Raw genomic sequence first — 22,446 nt, 5'->3', positions numbered from 1 at the left:
TTTATGCCAAAAAGACAATTTAACAGAAATGGGCACTCGTCAGAACTCAGCATCATGTACGATCATCAGATTTTTAAGATTTCTTTAGTATTAAAAAAAATTCAGTAATAGTTGTGAATATTACACAAATTACACATTGCTTACAAGTTTACATTATTTAGTTTAGTTTATACTTCTTTCATATATGTTTGTTCTACAAGTATTAATAACATTTTTCACAATGGTGCATTATTAAAAACGTGCATTACAGTTACATCCAGTTTCTCTCGTATAGTACTGATTATTACCCACTTTCACCTTTTTTAATAATTTATGAATCTGGTTTACATAAATACATTTTTTGTCACTTAATTAAGAAACAAAGTCATAAGACAACACGTTTGTGTGTCTACGAATGCCATATGCTTCTATAAATGCGAATCATTTTATTAATAATTAATAACTATTTTAAATATTTTGCAGTCTATAAAGAATTCATCATGGTTTAATAGCTTCTTTTCCCTGCAGGGACACAAAAGTAACTGAACTAACAAAAAGCAAGTAAAACCCAAAAGCTCTCAATTTTTATGTTGTTATGTTATTTTTAAATGTATCTATTTGTTGAAAATCATATGGAAACTAGTTAGTTATTTTCATTCAAGTATTAATTAATTATTGTGGCCCTGGTAAGTTTTGAACTGTTCCTAGCAAGATGAAAACATTTCATTTCATCGTAAATCGACTGAAATGTACAGAACGATTAAAACAAATACTTAATTGCTATATTGTGATTAAACCGTACTGTATGTGAAACCTGTTTAAACGTCAGCTGTGTTGGTCTGCACTATGTGAAGCTCCAGGCTTAATTTGAATACTTTAGTTTGTATTTAAAAAAAGAAAGGAAGACATTTTAATGTTTGTTGTCATGTCTGACAGCCTGATGTAGCTGCTATTATGTTTTTAGCGTTTGTGAAGTTTGGATTTGTGCAGTTATTCTTTCATTTATTTTGTTGTTTTAATCATGTTAAGTCGGCTGCAGTTTGATTTTCTTGCTTTACTGCCGGTATGTGTGGGGCCCATGTGACGTAGTGGCCGAACATAATCAAGCCTCATGATTATTTGTATGCTTTTGAGTGTAATTACTTACTTCGTCTTTCTCTTTGTAGTTTTTCTCTGAGCTGCGATAGGACACCACATGGATCAGGGTGTAGACTCTGAAAACAAAAAGGCACAAGGATGAAACATGAGGGGAAAATGTGGGAAAATGAAAATGAAGAAATCGATGGATAACAGTGACAAGGACAAAGCCATTATAACTCTCCATAAAGACAGAACTCAAAGACTCCCTGCTCATGATTGCGGGGTGGGGGGGGGGGGTGGGGGGTGGGGTTATTCAGTGCCAGATTAATAACTTTGATTAAATTTCTCTGCTTCTCAATCAAGCCTGCTGGATTGTCCTGCTTCATTTTCAAGGTCACTAAATTAGTCAAAAAGTACAACCTGTGAGGAAAAAAATAAAAGTTAAATGTGAAATGATGTTATTACCTGTGATATAACATGGCCAGAAACTGCACAATGAGAAGAATAGCAAAAGACAACAGAAACATCAAAGTGAGAGGCTCCACCTGTCAGAAAAAGAGCAATAGAATGGATTACTAATTACATCAGATGTTACAGGAGTTCAAACAATTATTTAAAAAGAATCACAATCCTTCTTTAACTGCAGCACATGCATTTAGGAGTGTCTGTTGTGGGTCCCAACCTTGAGGAATTCATCACTTTTAGTTCCATTGGGATAATACTTTGGGATCCTGATGCTGATGACATCATTTCCAATGGCCTGCAAGAAGAAGGTAGCTACCACCCAGAGCACGTTTATGATGAAATACAGGAAGACGGCCTGTGGAGAGGTAAGAGAATTTAATATTTGATTTCGTTTTGCCACATTTCAAGTGGATAATTGTTTTTAAAGGTTTCACTCCCAACCTGCAACCTGACGCATCAGAGTATTTTTTCATAATGATTTGGGATCATTCATTTGTTATCATTGTCATCATCAGAGTGCTGACCTTGTTTCTCAGTGACTTTAGTTCTCTGTTGACGTCCTCCTGATGTTCTTTAGAGTGAGTGATTGGTTTCAGGTAGCGCTCGATTAGCTTGTTCCAGAAGTCGTTCTCATTCTAAACACACAAAAATGCACACAGTTCAATAAAAAAAATTTAATTGATCACTTTTTTAACTGACTAACTCCATTTAGCAAATATAAATTTTATTTTCCTTAGAAGATCAGAAATCTGCTAATGAATAACATTTCAGGGCGGTTGCTTTGTTCACTATACCTTAATTACTGAAAACGAACGGCAAAATTTAGAAACATTTACATCTACCGTGCATTGTGAAGTAGTAATACTGTGTTTAAATACTCATTTTAAATACAACTTTTTGTATCTACCTCTATCTCACAGACCCGACAGCTGAATAAACATCTTACCTCTTCTAGCTTTTGCACTTGTGGGGCAGCGAGTGTTTTCTCAATGGCTAGCTTTACTCTCTTTTCCAACTTCTCCATTCGATTGGTCTTAAGGGTTTGCCGTGCCTGAGACACAGAGAGAAGTCAGGTCAGTTATGTATTTTCTGCAGCAGCAGTTTTCAGAAGTTTTCAGAAGAATAGAAACTCTGGAAATCAGGTTTCCTCTCAAATTAATTTCATTTTGTTTTAAAAGCAACATGTCATTATTTTATTTACACCAAAGTTGTCATCACCTGTCTGTTTAGCGCAAGTTGTAACTCCTCCAGCTGATAGTCTGAGAGAACGTCTTCAGGCCCCACTGAATTGAGCTCTACATTGAGTGTGTCTGTTAACATCAGCACCAAGTCTTCGCACACTTCATCGTAATCTTTGTTACGGAGTGCATATCTGAGGAGAACAAAAGCAGTTTAACTACACAACTGCAGCTTTGCCATCGGGGTAATTGTACAGCATCTTACACAAACGTAGTTTTAGTGTAAATGTTAATTATTCTTGTAAAAATGCCTGCAAGTGAACAACAAAAACATGCAAATACTTGGATGATGTTTATTATTTACCGTATTTGTTCTTGTAGATTTCTCTTCATGTTGAAGTATGTCAGCTTTTTCAGAAATTCTTCCTTCACTGGGTGCACCCAGTCTGCATACACATGAAAACACACACACACACAGATAGCATCATTACTCTGTTTTATATGCTACATAATGTATAGTATATAATGATCCACAGCTACATGTATAGCTGGAAATTACAGTGTGGTGCACTCAGGACCTAAATGCATTTAGAGTGCTTCTCACCAGCGGCGGGAATCTCTGCCTCACGAATCATATAGTCATCATCATGATCACTGTCTTCTTCATCAGATGAACTCATGCTCCTGTTTTCAGCACCATCGTCACTGCACACAGCACACATGCACTTATTGTGAGCTTCTTAATTCCAGCGCACATCTCATTTTGTCCTTATAAACAGCTGTGTTCAGTATGAGACTTGAATGGAACTGTGTTATTTTCAAGGCCAGTAGTATATTGGATTTCTGGTAAAATAATTAATTAAATTCAATTTGATTTATATAGGGCCAGATCAGCCTGTGAGCGAACAACATTAGAAATGACTGACCAAATAAAGGAGGAGAAACAACCACGACAACAACAACAGAACGCTACCTGCTACTGGAACCCAGGTCACTGCTCTTTGCTGCCTTCTTCCTCAAATCATCAACTAGAGGTCTTGCAATCTCTTCCTTGGCTTCTTCTTTCTTGGCGTGTTGTTTGGTGTGAGGCTCCAGCATTAAGGCTGGGTGTAGAGGTGTTTCGTTTTGGGTGATTGGATTGGCTGGGATGTGCTGTATAATCTGACCCGCGAGCTGCTGAAATATCAGACGCTCTGTTTCCTGGGTTATCTGTAAAGCAACAGAGTTCATTAATCCATTCATCCATCACCTGCTGTCAGGTATGTCGGGAACTGTAACCATACCTGTATCTTCATGTCCCAGCAGCAGCATCTACAGGTTTTGTCACAGAGAAGATTGTGTAGTTTCTTCTGCTCTACACCTCCCCTAATGGACAGACAGATATGAGGATGTATGGTCACAAAGAGTGATTGATATGACAAGATTAAAAAAAAAATCAATTCCCTGCTGTCTTATTTGTTTTTGTTTCATGGATGAGTGTCAAATATGGAACAGGAAGTGGATGAACTAATGGATTTGGTCAGCTAAAAGTTCTGCACGACTATATATACACACTTTCAGGCTAAGACTTCTCTAAAGGCTGAGGCTTTTTTCTACTCTTCGATCCTTATGATGTCAAAGACAGGCGATATTCTTGATATGGTCATTTTAGGTCCAGAGCTCTGGCTGTAAGCACAGCAGCTCCTCCACCGACTCTTCAGATCTTATGAACTTTACACAGTAATGTTGCGTTTTGGGGAAATGCAACATTTCTGTTTGAGATTTGAATTTGTTATAATTTTCCATTCTTATTTTGATCCCTATAATATTATTGCTATTTCATGATAATTAATTAAACGAACAGTGGTCTAAAATAATGCATTACTTGTTGGTTTCCCTTGTGCCCCAGGACACATTGTTCATGTTAACCAGCGAGTAGATGGTCAAAAGGAGATATCCACTGGGGATGCAGATGAAATACATCAGACCATAGATAATCAAGACTGCAAGAAAGAAAAGGAAACAAAGCCAAAAAATGTCACATGACATGAAGCAACATCACACAAAAAATGTGAAATAATGCTTAGAACAATAATAATGAACATACAAAACTCCTCAGGGTGGAGTAAAGCTGTTATCAAGTACATGATTGCCATTGAAATCAAAAACAATCCAGTGGGGGTCAAGAAGGTTTGCTGAATCACCATGTCACCTAAAAGAGAAAAAGGCATTTGCACATTTAATGGACATTTATTTGAAAGATATGAGACTGCAACAACATACAGTCAAAAAACGATTCTACCCACCAATGATGGAAAAGAAGGACGCAGTCATGAGGAATGCATACAGAACACTCATGATGCCGGCAATGGTTATTTGGGTATTCGACTTGGTTAAAAAGCAAATGAGGATGTAGAACACGGGGGGAACGCACGCGACGACGATGGAGAGTGTACCAGTGAGTCTGAAGACAAACTGGAAAGCACCTGGAAGGAAAAGATGGAGGGGGAGGAGAGAAGGAGAAATAAATGACTGATGTAAAGTTATTAATGCACAAAAATTATTAATGCAGATGGGCTTGGCAAAGTGAATTTCCCTGTAGTTACCATTACAAGTTATTACTAAGTCTGCCTTCAGTTAAGCCAAGTGTTTAATGAAAACTGGTGGTTCACACTGTAGTTACCTGCATTAATGACTGCATTAAAGTTCAGATTAGAAATATTTGTTCCAGGTTTTGCTTCCAGGATACATCTTTACAAACCACGAGAATTCAAATTTTTAAACTCACTTTACATAATTAATGTTTCATCCTTTTTTTTCTTGTCCTTTTTACTGTTTTTGTGGATGCATACAGGTATTCGCATTTGGAATAGTACAAATGTGGCAATTTTCTATTAAAAAAATATAGCACAAACATCTGCCCAGACTTGAATTTGGTAGGCAATGGTCAGAGGTCATTAGGACCTCAAACAGGCCACCAAGCCATAATTCAGAATAAATAAATACATAAATTAATTATGGCAACATTTCCCAGACAAGTTTAAACAAATGATAGAAGAATAATATTTCACGTGCTAAACAGTGGATTGAAACAATGAAATCAGTGTGGTCTACCATACTACACAATGTGAACCCTAATAAGGAACTTTGTAAACGCCAGTTCTGGTAAGTGCGGTATAAAGAATTTGCATAAAATGACATGCAACAAAGATTATACCATACAGTAAAGATGTTAATGTGTGACATGCAGTGAACTGGATCAGAAGGATTTTAACAAGTCTTGTGCGTTTCCATTTGCCGGTGATAAAACTAAGTTTATTGACACCATAAGGAACAAGTAAGGCATCTGAATTTGGTTCAGTCAAATCTTTAAACAACTTATTATACAGCTTACTTTATGGGAGCGGTCTTAAAATGAAACCACTATACCATATCTATTGTAGTTGTGTTTGCTCAATTACTTTAGTTCTGTTTCCTTGTTGCAGAGTAGCATAATTTAAAGACAGTCACGGGTTTCTGAGAGAATCTGTAGGATTTACTTCCCTAACGGAACTTTTTATATATTTCAAAACCTAAAAAAGTGTTTGAAAGCTGAAAGGATAAGAGATAAACTGCAACTTAATGGCATGAATAATGGTGATAAATGTGTTAGAGTCATTAACTAGACTTAAACCTACTTGCTATCATGAGAGTCACAGAGGCAGGTCCCAGGATAGAAGATCCAACAGTGAACATCTGGTAGAAGACGTAAATCCCTGAGATGGACTCGTTTCTCTTCACTGTCTCTGGACCACTAAGATTCACAACCACAAAAGAGTTAGTATGGCAGTAGAAGTGTTTGTAGGATTTATAGCCTACAAACATAACCAGGAAACCATCAAACTAAGAATGAAAAATTTTCTCTTTTTTTTTTAAATGTTTTAAGTAAAAAGCAGGATGGCTATAGAATGAAACCCTGCTATTATTAATAACATGTAACACTAGCCTGTGGAGAAGGTCCAGTGTATTAGCCAATGTTGAAGGTCCCCATCGTCTCCTCTGGTTGTAAAACTCTTCAAATTCCTGTGGTGAGTTGGTGTATGCATCTGAAGCAGCATTATACTCGACTCGCCAGCCTTGTTGCAATAGCAAAGTACACAGCCATCGATCCTCCCCTAGAAGAGCACACACGAGACACCAAGAGTTTAAATGTCAAAACACTAAGAGTACAAACTAGACGAGGTAAAAAAGTCTACTGATCCTTTTGGTTGCGTTTACCAACCTTGATCATACTGCACATATTCTTGAGCTCTTTGTGCAGTTGTTGAGTATCTTTTTAAAACATGGTCATCCATCAGGGCCGACCCTCTGAACAGACTGAAGCATCCCGGACTGCACAGCACAGAACCAAACACATGCTCTGCTGTCTTCTGGAGCCAGTGACCTACTGCATACTCAAATTTCTGGTACCACACCATGGGACCTGGGATGGCAGAGAGGCAGATGAGAGGAGAGATGAAGCAAAGGAGGTTGAAGAATAATAGGCATTTGGAAAAAAGTACATGTAGTACGTTGTTTCTAAGTTAGTCCATCATATATACAGAGCTTAAAAGAACACTGCAGAAGCAAAAATCCCACTAAATGCTGATGTAGGGAATGTCAAGAACTAGAGTGGACCTATGAAATATACACGATTTCCAGTTTATCAAAAGGCTTTCTTTAAATGTTTATTTTTTAAATGAAATACATTTAATGATACATCAGTGGCAATACATATGAAATGCCCACTCACCCATGCCAGTAGGATGGATTCTACCACATGCTGCACCTACATTGTCATACATCCTCAACCTGTGAACACAAATATGTTTTATAAATTGACATGTTTGACAAGCAACAATAACTAAAATCGACACTTTCTAACTGGATGACTAAATAGCTCATAAAATGAGTATTTGTGGTATTTGTTGTCTACAATAGCATCAGTGATTTATGGAGGAAAATTATGTAAATACTGAGCCATGACAGATTTTAAGAAGTTGACTGTTCTGCTGCTCACCTGTCTACAAGCAGAATCACAGCTTTAGGGTGGAAGTCAGTGTCTCCGTCAAGAGCAAGAATATACGTGTTGTCGTCTGAGATGAACTTGCGTTTGTTGTCGTTGTCATACTGAGGCAACACGAAAGTCTCACTATCCAGAGAGACCAAACTGGCTCTGGAAAAGTTATTCAATTGCTAAAAAAAAAAAAGATAGGTCATTGAAAAATTATAAGAAATTATACACAATGCCAAAATAAGTTGACTCGAACAGCTGAAAAGTCTTACTGGGATCTTTGAAGGGTTCTTCACAATGTAGCCTTTCCAGCCAAGCAGGTAATACATGTACATTATCTAAGAAAAAAGAAAAAAGCAGCAGTATTGAATGTTAAAATCCAAGAACAGCCTTTTGGAGACTCACTGTTTAATAGTCTAGATGACTTGACAGAGGTGATTTGTCAAATTAATTAAACTTTTATCACACAGGTAGAAAATACAGAATGATTATACCAGCAATACTAGCAAGCATGTTTTAAATTTTAACTAAGCATTTTCATACATTTACAATTAGAGTTGAACACACATTTAATTAACAGCACTTCCAGTATCTCAGTATATTTACTACAGTCCAAATCATTATTAATAATTGCATGCAGCACAATAGAGCAACACAGTTTCTTATTTTGAAATACTGAACAGCACTGAAATGATTTCAGCCATTTATTTTCATGCCTAAGATATATATATAATATATATATATATATATATATAAATAAAAATATCTAGTTTTGGAGTTGCTGCTTTTCTATCCCATATTCAATAGTAAATAGTTTTTTGAGTAAAACATATATTTTTGACACATTTGAGTAATAATAATGAGTGTTGAAGAACCCGTCCCACTGTGTGAGGTTATAGAATAGTAGAATCAGACCATACACATGATGGGTCCATTCAAGCTCATACAATTCCAATACATGAAAAAAGAAAACAAGTCTGCATGTTTGAGTGAGAGAACTTGGTTTTTAGTGTATTTCACAATCACATACACATAAATAGGGATATAGAGATAGAAACTTTCACAGCTAATCTGTACCTGGGACCATCTTTTTTTGTTCCTGATGAGTAGTTTGTCTTTTAGGTGAACATAGAGCATGTTCCCTTCTGGCAGAACAAACATCAACCTGCCACCGTAGGGAGTCTCAATGATCGACACATCGTCAGGCTCTTTGTTGGTGAAGACCCTGAACGGAGGGATGTGTAGGTGATCAGTTTGAAAGATGGATAAAGAGAGACATGCAGATGTACACACATATATTTAACTGTGGGGTTATCTCACCTGTAAACTTCAATGACAACATGGATCAAGTCATTAACATAACTATTAACCAGCCTCTTGTTTGTGTCATCGTCAGTCATGAAGGCATCGTCCATTAAAATGTGACACTCAAAGTCAAAACAGTCCTTGTGATCTTCCTTTGGATCCCCTCGATAACGGTCCAGCCTGAAACAATAACAGATGACTGTATAACACAGCAAAAGCCTTTTCATTTAGGTCTTATTTTTAAGTGTGAACAGTCAGTGCACAGCAGGAAATAACAAGAATGACAGGAAAATGCATTTTTTAAATGTTAAGCAGCCCAAACACTTGGCATTTTAGGCCTTTGAATATATTAGGTCATAAGCTAATGAATTTGACCTTTTATTTACATTTTTAAGAACCACTTTACATCAGACTGAGAGGCTCTAAATGCCTCTCTGGTTAAAAATTTCACCTGTGTACTGACACCTGCCTGGTGCGAAATTAAACAGGTGGAGGTAAATCAAACCCATATTTTAATACGCTGTTATATTGCTCTTTAATGATATGTAAAAGAGAAATTAAACCCACGCTGTGTATGTGATACTAGTACACCTGGGGCTAGATGCTTTAAACTCAAACTCGTTATTTTCATCAGAATTATAAAGCCGTGCTTAAGCATGCTTGTTGTTAAATCTCAGTCACTGTGGATTTGTATGCAGCCCGATCTACTTTATGTCTGTATGTGCAGATAAAATATATAATGATAAGAAATGTGATAAGAAGTTCTCATCATAGTGACTGGGGTATGCACATGCATGTTTTTGTGCCTACACTTATTTATTTGTCTGGCCCCTGATGTTTTCAGAGGTACTGGCTCTAACCTGAACATGGAGGTGAGAATCTTCAGCATCTCGTCGTAGGTCTCATGCCACATGGTGGCGCACAGATAGATCACACACTTCTGCATTTCATCATGGCTGTTAAGGAGAGGAGAAGTTGTAGCAGAATTTTTAAACATTTCATGCTGTGAACACGCACATCTTAGAAGCATCTGCTATGGAGGCTCATTAATGTTATACACCCATTGTGGAAATGGCTTCATAAAATGTGCCACATGTGCAGCTGCAGTGAATTTGGGGATGCAAATAAGCGAGTTTCCAATTTTGTTGAGGTCGTAGATGAACATCAATTGTTTTTGGGTCATGTCTGTGTGTATGTCTTTACACTGAGACGTGCTCTGCTAGCGACACAGTTTGCATGAACTCAACTTCAAATGCATTTTTTTCTACCTATACTTCAAATAAATTATTCACTGCATAATTGCATACTGCCTTTCCTGTTGAAGAAATGTCTGTGCCTCTACTGCATTTGAAAAGTTATCACCCATTATGATTGATTTTTTTTTTTTTAGGTTAATTTATGGCCACACTGAAATAATGTTCAACAGGGAAGCTATTCTCAGATCACACTGACCTTTCTTGGGTTTTGGCTTTTGGAACCTTCATCTTGGTGTTGAGTAGCAGAGACAGGTCAATGAAAGCAGATTCATACAATCGACGAACAAAGAGCTGAGATGTTCTTTCTATACGCTGGACCTAATGGAAGGTGAACCACAAAGCTATTTAAGTGTATGTCATTTTTAAAAAAATCAGATCTCAAAAACAATATGCTTTAATATGTTGTGGTGTGGCTTTTCTGGGAGTTAAAATAAAACTTCCAAATAAAGAAATGACTGAATTCATTTAAAGCATACATCTTCTCACAGCCAATTGAGTGAAAGTGTGTGCATATGCGCTGTGTTTTTTTCTGATACCTTGATCTTCCATACGTAGTAGGTACATGTGACGAGGCCTGACCACATGCACACTCCCTCCAGTGCCAGCATGGCAAAAGGCCATTGAAAGTAGTGGCTGTCAATCAAATGGTAAATAAATATTTTGAGTGAAGTGTGCAAAGATAAGAAATACAGAAGATATCTGTACTTAATATATTGCTATAGGACATGGCAGATGAGGTTGGACAATAAATACTTCCATTTTATTCGCATTAAAAAAAAATTATAAATGACCAGGCTGCTTGAAGTGTAAGAAGAATTAGTGACTTGAAAAACTCACATGCTACGTTTCATTAACACATTTCTCAGCATACAAACACACCTGTTTAGTGAAGTCCGACACATGCTCCTAGTAAGCTCGAGTAAGACCGCAGACGTGTTTTTGGAGTTCAGATAGAGCAACTTGTCACAAAATTCTGCAATAAAACAAACATTTTTTTTTTTTTAGCTTTATTACATGTAGTTTAAATAACTAATTTATTTATAATTATAACAATTTATACATATAAATGATACAGTGCATCAGAGGAGTCATGGTGTATTTTTTCAAAGTGTATTTTCATGATGAAAATATTGAGCTACTTAAGTGGAAACAACGTTAAAATTCCTGGAAACTCCCCTGTGCTGAAGCGACTCATTAAACAATTAAAAACTGAATGCAAAACTTATTGCAAGTGAATTTTTTATGAAGGTAGTTCAATTTGTCTTGACCTAAAAAAAAGAATAAAGAAAAAGGAAAAACTCACCTATGATGCTTTCTGCTTTTGTCCCATTATCCAGTTTCCATCCCAGTGTAAAAAACAGCACTATTCCCAGCAGTAGCATTGCAGGTCCAGTGCAACATAGAGGAAGGGCAAAACTCATCCTGACAGAATGAATCTTACAGGCCACAACTCCAAACCAGTGGCAGGCTGCTGAGCAGAAGGCCTGAGACAGAAGATGAGGGCAATATTTATTAAGCCTAATTTACAGTCATAAGGACAAAATTAAGATTGTAATGTACTTAATTTACACGTTAGACCATCCTACCACCATTAAAATATGTTTCTGAACCAATTCTTTGTGGAAAAGTAAGAAAGAAGTGCAAAAAAGTGCTTTACACTTCAAAACTCAGATCATAATTGGAACATGTGATCATTATCATGCCTCGGGCAAGTAAGTAGTGGATACAGAGACCCCTGACTGATTAAACCTGCGGCTGCTAAAGAGTCTGTGTGAATGAGATTTGATTGGTTTAAGTAAGTTTTGTCTTATTAAGTAATTAATCTAGACTAAACCTGCTGAGAGCCATAAAAAGAAAATGATCAAATGCAATAATGGGGAAAAAGTGCTTTTTGCTAAATCACCATCAGACACAGTTTTGTCTGCTACATGCAGTGATAAATCAGATTCTACATTTATGGCATCTAGTCTTCCTACAGTAATTTTAATACATGTTGCATGCTCTCTTCCTTCTACTTACTTGTAAGAAAAACAACACTAGTCCTGTTTTCAGGAGTTCTCCGTCACGCAGGATAAAATTGTCCCATATGATGGTTTTCGCAATTAGCTTGTGGTAGATCAGGTATACGGCCCCTAGAACAGACAAAAACAATTTTAATTTTACATGCTTGCCACATTTAAAAATGCACCCCTCTTTCACTCAAATCATTTAGTTCATAATGAAACTATTTTTTATCACTGTTCTTTGTTTGTGGTCAAGTAAATATTGTTATGGTATAGAAATACATTGATTAAAAAAAAATACTGTAAATAATAAGAGTGGTAACGTTTTAAATTCCTGCAGTGATAGAAGAAACAATTTAATCTGCAACGTGTACAGAGATACGGTACAGATAACATAAATCTGCACTGTTCTGTAGATTGGGTCATCTACCAATCGGAAGCTTGCGTTTAACTATCAGTAGGCAAGATACTGAACCCTGACCCCTGATTTGGGTGTAACTGGGTCATTAGCTTGCAGTGCTTAGTTACAGTAGAAAAAACACTTTATAAAAATCAGCCCATGTATCAGAACATTTGCAATAATAATTTTACAAGTTAAGAAATACATTGGATTTTAAATAAATAAAAATAAAAGAGAACATATTAATAGTGGTTTATTGTGCAGAATAGAAAACCTAGATTTACTAATACTGAAAACAACAACTGAAGAATTCATCACAGCTGGAGAACATCCTCTGCAATCCATCTGCACCCCTGACATCACAGAAATCTGTTTGTTCTCCAGTGCGAATGTGGGAAATTAGATTTTTTCATCACGCGTCCAGTGCAGAGTGGGTGTAATTTTGCCAGCATGTTTTTTTTTCTCCTCTCCATTCATTGCGTCAATACAGACATTGATGGCAAATAATTACCTATCACTAATATCCTCAGAATGCTGCTGATGACAAACACAAAATCTCTGAAACCATCCAGTTGTGACAACGTATCCTGTGGGATAAGAGAGGAAAAAAGATCCTCAGTGATCGTGTAAAAAAAAAAAAAGTTTCCTTATCATAAACATACAGACTTGGAAGAATGCAAGCTAGCTGAAGCTCCACTATAGAAAAACAGCGTACCTGCATGCGGTTGGTTGCTTGTAGTGAATTTTCCCACCAGCACAACGAGACAAGGAGGGAAGAGAAAATTCCAAGTGCCACGTAGATATAGCAGTCAGAATCCTGTCTGTCCACATATGACGTTACACGGACATAGTAGTCAATTCCCAGCATGCAGTAACCTGTTGGTCAAGTTAGTCAGTTAATAAATGCATATCTAAACTTTCTCTTATATCAGTAGATACAGTGTATATGGAATACGCTGTATCCACTGTCTATCCAAATGTCCTAAAAACACACCTATCACTCACATTTTCAGCTCCATAATATTATTCTTGGACTCTGCATTACAAAATAATCCCTATTTATCTCATTCTGAGGTACCTTCTCTCTCTTTTTTCCGAATACTTGAAACTTTGGCAAAGTTTAATATAAGTTTGCCAATATTTATACATTTTTTATACACCATATTTTTTTTAAATCAATCATGGAACTTGGAGCTTGCAAGCTTGGTGCTAGATTTGAATCTTAAGCATCAAAACTTGACAGAGTTGTTGTTTTGGCAGTTAAGACGTTTTACATCATTTATATGAGGCAGTTGTTGTAATGAGGGTGACAGAATTACTGTGTCAGAATTGGATAAACAAGACAACAATGGAATGATAGTTTAAAAGAGCTGACAGACAATTAGTAGCAGATCAGTTCAGTCAAAGCCTGAAAACACAAACCTTGATTGAGAAGTGTTCAAACAATTGGGAGAAACGAGTGACGTACAGAACTAAGAAAATAACTGTCGACTCTACTGCTTTCTGCTTCATTCACTCCCTACCCCTAATTTGTGAGCAGGTAAGGTTTGCCAACATGACTGTTAAACCTCCTACTATACCTGCTGTGAGCTAATTATCATAAAATGTAATTAAGGATTATATTATATTTAATTTTTGTAGAGCGGCTCTCGGTTTTTTGTGTTTTCACCACACCGAATCTATGAATGTTCAGGGGACAAAGCTAAAAAGAAAGCCAGGGAAACAAGCTTGCACATAGAAGCTAATTTAAAAGGAGTTACCAATAGAGGTGAGTATGAGGGAGCAGATTGGGAACACAATTTTCCAGTTATCTCGCTGTAGTCTGAATATTATCTGCATAATTGCAGACACAATGCAGACTCCTCCACTGATGAAGAGATTAGTCAGGACGTCAAACTGAGGCATAACCACCAGCACGAGGACTGAAGTACCGAGAGAGACCAGGACCTCAATGAGGCAAATCTGGAAAAGACACAAAACCAGAAAGATGTCCTCACTTATGCAGTGTTTCTATTGGTTTTGGACATGGAAATAGAAGCCATTAAAAATACTTTATATTCACCATTAATTTGTATCATTACCATCAAATGTACATTTTACTTTTTTTTCTTTTCTGTCTTTTGACCTAAATAAACCTTTCTGTTATCGTCTGTATAATTCTTACAGAAATGGCAATAAATACACAAACAAGAACAACATAAATAAGAATAAGACAAAATTCTCTTTATAGCATTTTGTTGAAAATACTATTAGAAGATAAACTCATGATTAATTAACTGCGCCCAATGGGACCTACTTTGTGCCAAAGATTAACAAAAAAAACATTATTACTAAGTTTGTCTGTAACGATTTGTAATTTTACATTTTTCTGCTGTCTAGTTATAGGTACATAAACTAAAAATATGTAGAAAAACATACAAATGCCATGATCTTCATTTTGGGTGGTACAAAGCTCTTGAAGGAACATCGCCACAGCGATTTCAAAAAGACCAGGACGTTGGGGAAGACTAGGCAGAACATCATCATCAGCATGTAGAACTGTTTTTCCTTTGGGGTGCGCCGGGACATTGGACTGGACAATGTTGACAACACCAGCAGGGAGCCCTGAAAGGATATATGATCATTGTGTGTTAAGAAAATTCTATTTCCAGGAATAGGAACTAGATGGGGAATCCCAGTAAAGAGAGTGCTGGGTACAAAGGCATTCAGTACTGTAAACTCTGTCCTCTCATAAATAGCATGAATCTTCTTCGTGTTACTTTATGATCAGGCAGGCAGAGACAGATAAGCTTGTTGTCACATGATTTGTACTTTTCACACGATGCGTTCTTTGCTGAAATGCCTGAAAGAGTTTTTTAGACATACAAAACATAAATTGATTTGCAGAGTGCGCTCTGATGGATAAACTATGCAACATGAATTGGGAAATTTCTAATATAATATATCAGTCAGACTCTAATACAGTACACAGTGGTCTTATTTTCCATATATGGAACACAGTACAGACTCAGAGTTTAAGAAAGCAATACTACTGTTCAGTGGTGATCAAATGAATCAAAATAATCCAAAGCACTTTCAAGAAAAAAACCAAAAACACTAAAACAACAACAAAGCCATAGATGCAGATTTTTAAGTGTCTGTCTATGAAAGAAAATACTAGAATCTGAGGAGTTGGAGGCAATTTTGCTGTGTCCAAAGTCAGCATTTTTTAGCCAGAGCTTGGACTTCAGCCTCAGTGGTAACCAGATGAATAACTTCACAGAGAGAAAAAGATAAACTCACAAATGGTCCTACCTTTGCAACAACAGCAGTGGTCAAGACAGCTAACCCCACCAAAACAGCCACTAGATGTTGAGCCAGCTGGAAACATCTTCTCTTTTGTTCCTTCTCAGCTCCTGCGGGGTTCAGCTGGAATGGATCCCATGTATCCCTGGAAAATAGATATTGGTTGACTATAAAAACAGAAAACTAGAACGACTGTTTAATAATGTACTAAAACAATGGTTACCTAATAATCTATTAAAGTCAGTTGAAGGATGACAGAGAATTAATAATAGAGTAGAAATATCTTTTAGTTTCATCTATGTGAAAGAGAAAACACTGAGCTGTCTCAGTTTACTGATATTGAACTACAGCGCAGTGCCCTTCCTGATTTTTTTTGTCTTTTGTGTGTGCATATTTTCTTTATCCTCAAAAGTTTCAGATCGTCATAAAAAAAAAAAACATAGACAAAGACAACCCTAGTAAATAAAAAATGCTGTTTTTAAACGATGATTTCGTTTATTTATCAATTATCATTAGGGTTGTGTGGTATGACAAAAATCTCATATCCCGATATAAGACATTTATCGTCCTGACAACGATATAAATCACAAAAATGTAATATTTTCTGCAAATTCTGTGAATCTTGGGCAATTCGACTTGCGTGAACTTTTTCCACTTTTTCCGTCCTTTACCTGGATTCGAGTGTTTTAACCAATGCATGAAACTATACATTTTTAGACATAAGTTGTAATGGCCACCATTTTCTTTCAAAGTTTGAGTCTCTGCATAATCTTTCACGTGATTCAGTTTATTTTGAAAAGTCTCAACAGGATCTTGAGCTTTATTGTGAAAGGTTTATGTAGAAAACAAATAAGTGGACAGCGGAGCCACGCGATGGTTTTATTGTCGTTGTTGCTATCGACAACACGTAAAAACAGGCGCTTGATAGTCAGTAGTGTGGTTATATTAAATATAAGAGAAAGCGAGAACTCATGGAAATTAATATAGCCACTACAGTGGCCATCAGAACGATGAAAAAATATTGCTGTAAACAGTTTATTTTACGACACCACGAAACAAACGATAGGTTAAAATAGATGTTTTTATATCGTCATCCGATATATATCGGTATATCAAACAGCCCTAGTTATCATTTCATTTATTAAGGGAAAAAGTTCTCCAAACCAACTTAGCCCTATCTGAGAAAAGTAATTGTCCACTAAACCTAACAACTGGTTACACAACAGTTGGCAGCAAGTGCTGCAATCAAGCATTTGCAACAACTGGCACTGAGTCTTTCTCGTTGCTAAACACTAATGGCCTTTTTAAATTCATGCCAAAAAATCTAAGTAGGATTTAGGTTCATACTTTGACTAGGGCACACCAAGACCTTCTTTGGGCTACTCAGTGATGGACTTGGTGGTGTGGTTTCTGATCTTTGCCCTGTTGCATAACCCAAGTGAACTTGAGCTTCATGGCATAAACTGAGGGCCAGACACTCTACGTCAGAAAGTTCTGGTAGAGAGCAGGATTCACCCATTAGGGCTGGATCAGGTGACCCTGAATCCTCCCTTAGTTTTGCTGCAATAAGTGTAGGCTGCTGGGGGATTCCCATGATAAGTTTTTCCTTTTCAGTCACCTTTCTCACTCAACATGTGTTAATAGACCTCTCTGCATTGAATCATACTTGTTATTAATCCCCGTCTCTCTTTCACAGCATGTCTTTTATCCTGTTTTCCTTCTGTCACCCTATCCGGTCGCAGCCTCCCTGAGCCTGTTTGTTGTTTTAAATGTTGTACTGGATTCATGAGTTGTCCATGTGCTCTTGAAGTAATTTTGGTGGGCCTGCCACTCTTGTTCCAAATTTTCTCCTTTTGTGAATAATAACTGTTATTGTGGTTCATGGGAATCCATGGCTTTGTAACCCTTGCCAGACCGATAGATGTCAGAGACTTTGTCACACAGGTTCTGTTTATGTGACTTCTTGATTCCACAGGTCTGTCAGTAATCAAGGCTGCCTGGCAGGGCTAATCAAACTGAACTCAGGTTTCCCAAAAATGTGGTTAATCACAGTTAATTACTTTAACTAATATTGTTGCTCAACTTTAAAATTATAAATAATTTAGCCCCTCGTTATCTTGTTGATCTTCTTAGTCTATATGTCCCTGGGCTCGCCCTCAGGTCTTCAGCCCAATTACTCCTGGCTCAGCCTAGCTCTAGGCTTAAATCTAGGGGTGACCGTGCTTTTGCCCTGGTTGCACCGAATCTGTGGCACAACCTTCCTATCGCTTTCTGTGCGTCAGACTCCGTTTTATCTTTTAAATCCCGTTTAAAAACTCATTTATTCAACATAGCTTTTCCATCTAGTTAGTGTCCCTATTTTATATTTGGTTCAATTTCTTATTTATGTACTTTATCTTTTAGCTATATCTGTTCTTAGTACTTTGTTCTTATATTCCCTTCTATTGCCGTATAATTAGTGCCCTTAACCTGATGACATATGTGGTACTTTGTTAATAGTCTTTTATTTAATGTCTTAATTTTCCTGTTTTTATTGTAAAGCACTATGGTGTACCGCTGGTCTTTTAAATGTGCCATACAAATAAAGTTGTATTGTATTGTATTTAATTATCTTCCTGATTCCTGAAAAACAGGAAGGGGGGCGAGGTTTTCACAGCACTGTTTCTTATCATGATACTTTAACATTTGTATGGTCATGACTACATTTATTAGGTGCAAATTGACTGCAGGGACGTTTTTAAATGAATATGTGATAAACCATGGGTGCATAGTCAATGGATGAGCCTGTAACAAGGAATTAAGTGAAGAGTTTTACATTTTATACCTCAAACTATTGCTGATTGTGATCATGGTCTGTTGGGTGTTGGTTACAGCACAAAATGAAGAATCCTCTGTTATCTACAAATCTGCCAAAGCCCTCAGTTCATCGCAAAGGTCAGAGTACAGTTTTTATTGAACAGTATTCTTTCAACAGTGCGCTGCATCTCTCTCTCTTTTTACCCATTTTTGGGGGGTCTGTGTTTATTTTTGTCAGTGATTGTCACTTGTCAGTGTGAAATATAGCAAAAGCTTTTAGCATGAAAGGCACAGTGTATGGTTTTGGTGCTTCCAGATTAGAATGTGACTGGCACGCAAACAGGCATCTAAGCTAAGAGATTCTCAAGCAACCCTTTGGCCATAATTACACTCGATATCTGTTTCCTGGCACATTAAACGTCACCATCTCTGCCACCCCGATGATTAATACAGAGTGCAGAATAATTATCAGGGTGTGGGTTTTTTACCTTGAGATTATGCTACACTGTGATCTCTGGCTTTGCCATAGCAACTGAAATACTGTTAAGTCAAGGTGTAGTACAAAATGGATTGATGCTGGCAGAAGGTTGTTATATAAGGACTAATGATATTACACTATAGCTGTTATTATTATTATTATTATTATTATTATTATTATGTGACGCTTGATAACTATTGGATTTTTAGGATAAATGACAGTGGCAGTTTTTAGGAAGTAAAAAAATCTGATATCGATATACTGGATAATCTAACTTTTTAAAAGCAGTGAGAAAACAAAAGTCTGCTGTCTTTAGCTTTTCCCCCAATGGCAAGTGACGAGCAGACAAGCTACTTATTTTTTTGTGTATTTATGAAACTAGTGAGTCTTCATTAGACACGATATTGATGGAAGAAATTTAACTTTTCAGATGTTTCTACCCAAAGCTCACTAGGATACGCCACCGCGGCCCCCTATGGTGAAAACTATTCGAAAAAGATTTCCTGCTTTCTGGAGAGGTATTTAAAAAAATAGCTCTCAGCTCCTTTGCTCTGTGACGTCAGTAAATCATTTCCTTATGAGTTTATGGAGGAACTTGATTCAAGTTCTTTTTGTAAATTATCCCTAACCCTATAAAAAAAGAAGCATTATCCAAAGCTTTGTCGATCACAGGTTATTAGTCAAAAACAAAAACACCCCCAAAAACACCAAGATGGTAACAGTGGAAAGACGCAGCTCGAAGCCTTGGTAATCCAGTCAGTGAGGTAGATTTATATGAAGAGCAATTTGTGCTGAAAAGACCAGCAAAATCAGGAAAGGACTTCAGTTCCCCAGACTCAAAAAGTTTTTACAAGAATGACTCACTATGACAACAAACTTCAGATTACAATATTTACTTATCACACTGTATGATTATCTGCAGACTGTAATCACCCAGATTCAACTTGGCTCCATCACATCATAATGTCATAAGGCGTACCCCTATTTAAGAGTGCACTCGATTACATGGCCCATTAAAGCTCAAAAATCTTTTATTTCAGTAAGGTTTTTTTCCCCATTAAAAATTAAAACTGTCACACAGTTTGGCTGCCATATGTTAGGAGTTTGGAAACTGGTGCACTGGCTCACTTTGCTGTGACCTTCTAGTCAAGTTATATTACTCTCTAAAGTTGCGTAACATTTAATAAATTGGGAAACAATTAACTGGAATGATTTATATAAAAGTAGTTAATATTTAAAAACTTTATAGACACCACTCCTAGCTTTAGTTTAGTTTAGTGGAAGTTAGTGGAAGCTTTCAAATCAAAAGTTGCTGATAAAATATTGTTTTATTTTTCTTTATAACTTCATAATCACAACAAGGGTGGTGTAAAAAAGCTAAACTCAGAGACAGTGTCATAATTTTTGTGTCAGATATACCTACATGGAGAATTTAATTACAACTTCAGCGTGTATTTAACATTTGAAATGGAGGCCCTAACAGCAGGCAGTAACAGTGGAGATGATATCAGCTACAGCAATAAAGCGAAGCACAGCAGTGCACAGAACAAATTAACTGTTTTCTTGGCTGTGAATTATATCAAATGGAAACCTGGTAACACAATACTTTATGGTGAAAAATAATATATATATATGTAATATCCATTACCAACACATATCTCACCAACAATTAACCTCCTAACAATGATGAAGAGGTTATTAAAACTGGATAGCGTATCCAGGGACAGGAAATTGAATAGCTGCCTGGTTCAAAGTGGCATGTGGTGTTGAATGTATTTCTGTCTCATTCTCAGCGCAGCAAATAGGAAACAACTTTAAAGCCGCCGTGATGACATGAAACACGTTCCTGCTGCAGCTTGGTCAGTTAAAGAATAACATGTGCTGACCCTGATTTAGGAAACAAATTCACTAACTGTCTGACTTCAGTAAGTTCCTGTGGTAGAAATAAATCAGAGGCAATGTTTTTACAGTGAACATAGACTAAAACCAAAAAGCTTACGTTACGGTAATTCAACATGAATTTCGTTTTTATGGCTTAATAAATAACAATACAATCTTTCATTTTAAACACGTTTTTGAGATGTTTCTAAAATATTTGTGTTCTTGTTTTTATGTCACCCTATCAATACAGATGTTACTTTTGATTTAATCAGGTGAAATTGTTTCTTTTTTTTATTCATATTTTCCTTCTTTTTTTCCTCCCACCGCAAGTTATCATGCTTCCACAGCACACAGCCAGTTTTATTAAACACCGCATGGGTCACAAAGCATAAAAGACCCAGAGGAGAAGATGGATTTCTACTGCCTAGAAAGAAAGTGTCTGCAAGACCGCTTTCTTCCTCCATTGTATGTATTTGATCAAGCAGGTTAATTAAGATCAAAGCATGGTTGGTGGACTCGTGGCCTGTCACTCATATAAATGTGATTTCCATATTTAAATTCCTCTCATGTCACATATTATGCTCAGTTTCACATCTGTGCCATTAGTTAAAGCAGAAATGAAACCACATAACCTTTATGATGCAACACACACTCTTGAAGATTTTTTACCTGTGCCTTCCTTCTCGTTTCTTTCCTCTTTCTCTCAGATCCTCCATTCTTCTTGTTTACTCCACTGCATCAACCAGGAACCTAAAATAGATCGTTTAAAGATAGTTTAAAAAACTGGCTTTATAGCACGCATTTTAAATTAAACCATGTTCAGGACATAGACAAAAAAAAATCTTTAAACAATATTGGCATTGACTTAATCGACACATATTTAAATGTAAAACATAGAGATTCTTTACCTTGATAACTGCCCTATGATTAAATCTTTTCTTAAGTGTCCAACTATCCACCCTGCTGAAGCTCTTGAAAAAGTCTGCCTTCAGTGTCAACCCAAAATAAAAAATAAAATACAAAATCAAACACCAGCTACTGTTTTAAAATGAAGTAAAACATCAATAAAATGATGTGAAATGCCAAATCAAGACTCCACACAGGTGTAAAATTCAATTTAGAAATGCCTATGCTAATAATTGGCCTGACCCAGCTGCCTCGCTCCGTTGGTCTGTCAGGGAGTTTGTCCTTTGTACATCTGATTTATTTTGTGCCTTATCACAGTTTATGAAAGTGACACCCATATAGACAGTAAGGCACAACCCCCGCATGTATGTGCTCTGATGATCATAGTTTATGAAAGCTATGGAAACCAGGAAGTTTGTGTGG

The 22,446-nt window shown here is 36.7% G+C and overlaps 1 protein-coding gene across 1 annotated transcript in view; it reads right to left on the bottom strand.

Annotated features, from left to right (window-relative positions):
- Positions 1-22,446, bottom strand: part of chs1 (chitin synthase 1) — a 26,165-nt gene extending 3,719 nt beyond the window's left edge. The window contains exons 1-33 of the mRNA XM_080299345.1: positions 21,787-22,446; positions 15,972-16,107; positions 15,096-15,281; positions 14,438-14,639; positions 13,393-13,553; positions 13,189-13,264; positions 12,294-12,406; positions 11,578-11,758; positions 11,154-11,247; positions 10,811-10,907; positions 10,471-10,592; positions 9,879-9,974; positions 9,034-9,198; positions 8,791-8,938; positions 7,986-8,051; positions 7,720-7,895; positions 7,453-7,511; positions 6,943-7,143; positions 6,667-6,835; positions 6,359-6,474; positions 4,988-5,167; positions 4,789-4,893; positions 4,567-4,684; positions 3,986-4,067; positions 3,676-3,911; positions 3,307-3,407; positions 3,067-3,148; positions 2,743-2,896; positions 2,471-2,575; positions 2,049-2,159; positions 1,742-1,879; positions 1,525-1,604; positions 1,127-1,193 (exon numbers count right to left, since the gene is read on the bottom strand). Coding sequence (XP_080155471.1) covers positions 1,127-1,193; positions 1,525-1,604; positions 1,742-1,879; positions 2,049-2,159; positions 2,471-2,575; positions 2,743-2,896; positions 3,067-3,148; positions 3,307-3,407; positions 3,676-3,911; positions 3,986-4,067; positions 4,567-4,684; positions 4,789-4,893; positions 4,988-5,167; positions 6,359-6,474; positions 6,667-6,835; positions 6,943-7,143; positions 7,453-7,511; positions 7,720-7,895; positions 7,986-8,051; positions 8,791-8,938; positions 9,034-9,198; positions 9,879-9,974; positions 10,471-10,592; positions 10,811-10,907; positions 11,154-11,247; positions 11,578-11,758; positions 12,294-12,406; positions 13,189-13,264; positions 13,393-13,553; positions 14,438-14,639; positions 15,096-15,281; positions 15,972-16,107; positions 21,787-21,833 — 4,170 coding nt within the window. The 5' untranslated portion in view covers positions 21,834-22,446. The remainder of the gene's footprint in view (positions 1-1,126; positions 1,194-1,524; positions 1,605-1,741; positions 1,880-2,048; positions 2,160-2,470; positions 2,576-2,742; positions 2,897-3,066; positions 3,149-3,306; positions 3,408-3,675; positions 3,912-3,985; positions 4,068-4,566; positions 4,685-4,788; positions 4,894-4,987; positions 5,168-6,358; positions 6,475-6,666; positions 6,836-6,942; positions 7,144-7,452; positions 7,512-7,719; positions 7,896-7,985; positions 8,052-8,790; positions 8,939-9,033; positions 9,199-9,878; positions 9,975-10,470; positions 10,593-10,810; positions 10,908-11,153; positions 11,248-11,577; positions 11,759-12,293; positions 12,407-13,188; positions 13,265-13,392; positions 13,554-14,437; positions 14,640-15,095; positions 15,282-15,971; positions 16,108-21,786) is intronic.

The sequence above is a fragment of the Astatotilapia calliptera genome, chromosome 1 (genome assembly GCF_964374335.1).
Source record: "Astatotilapia calliptera chromosome 1, fAstCal68.1, whole genome shotgun sequence".
NCBI lineage: Eukaryota > Metazoa > Chordata > Actinopteri > Cichliformes > Cichlidae > Astatotilapia > Astatotilapia calliptera.
This window is presented reverse-complemented; position numbering and strand designations above follow the sequence as displayed.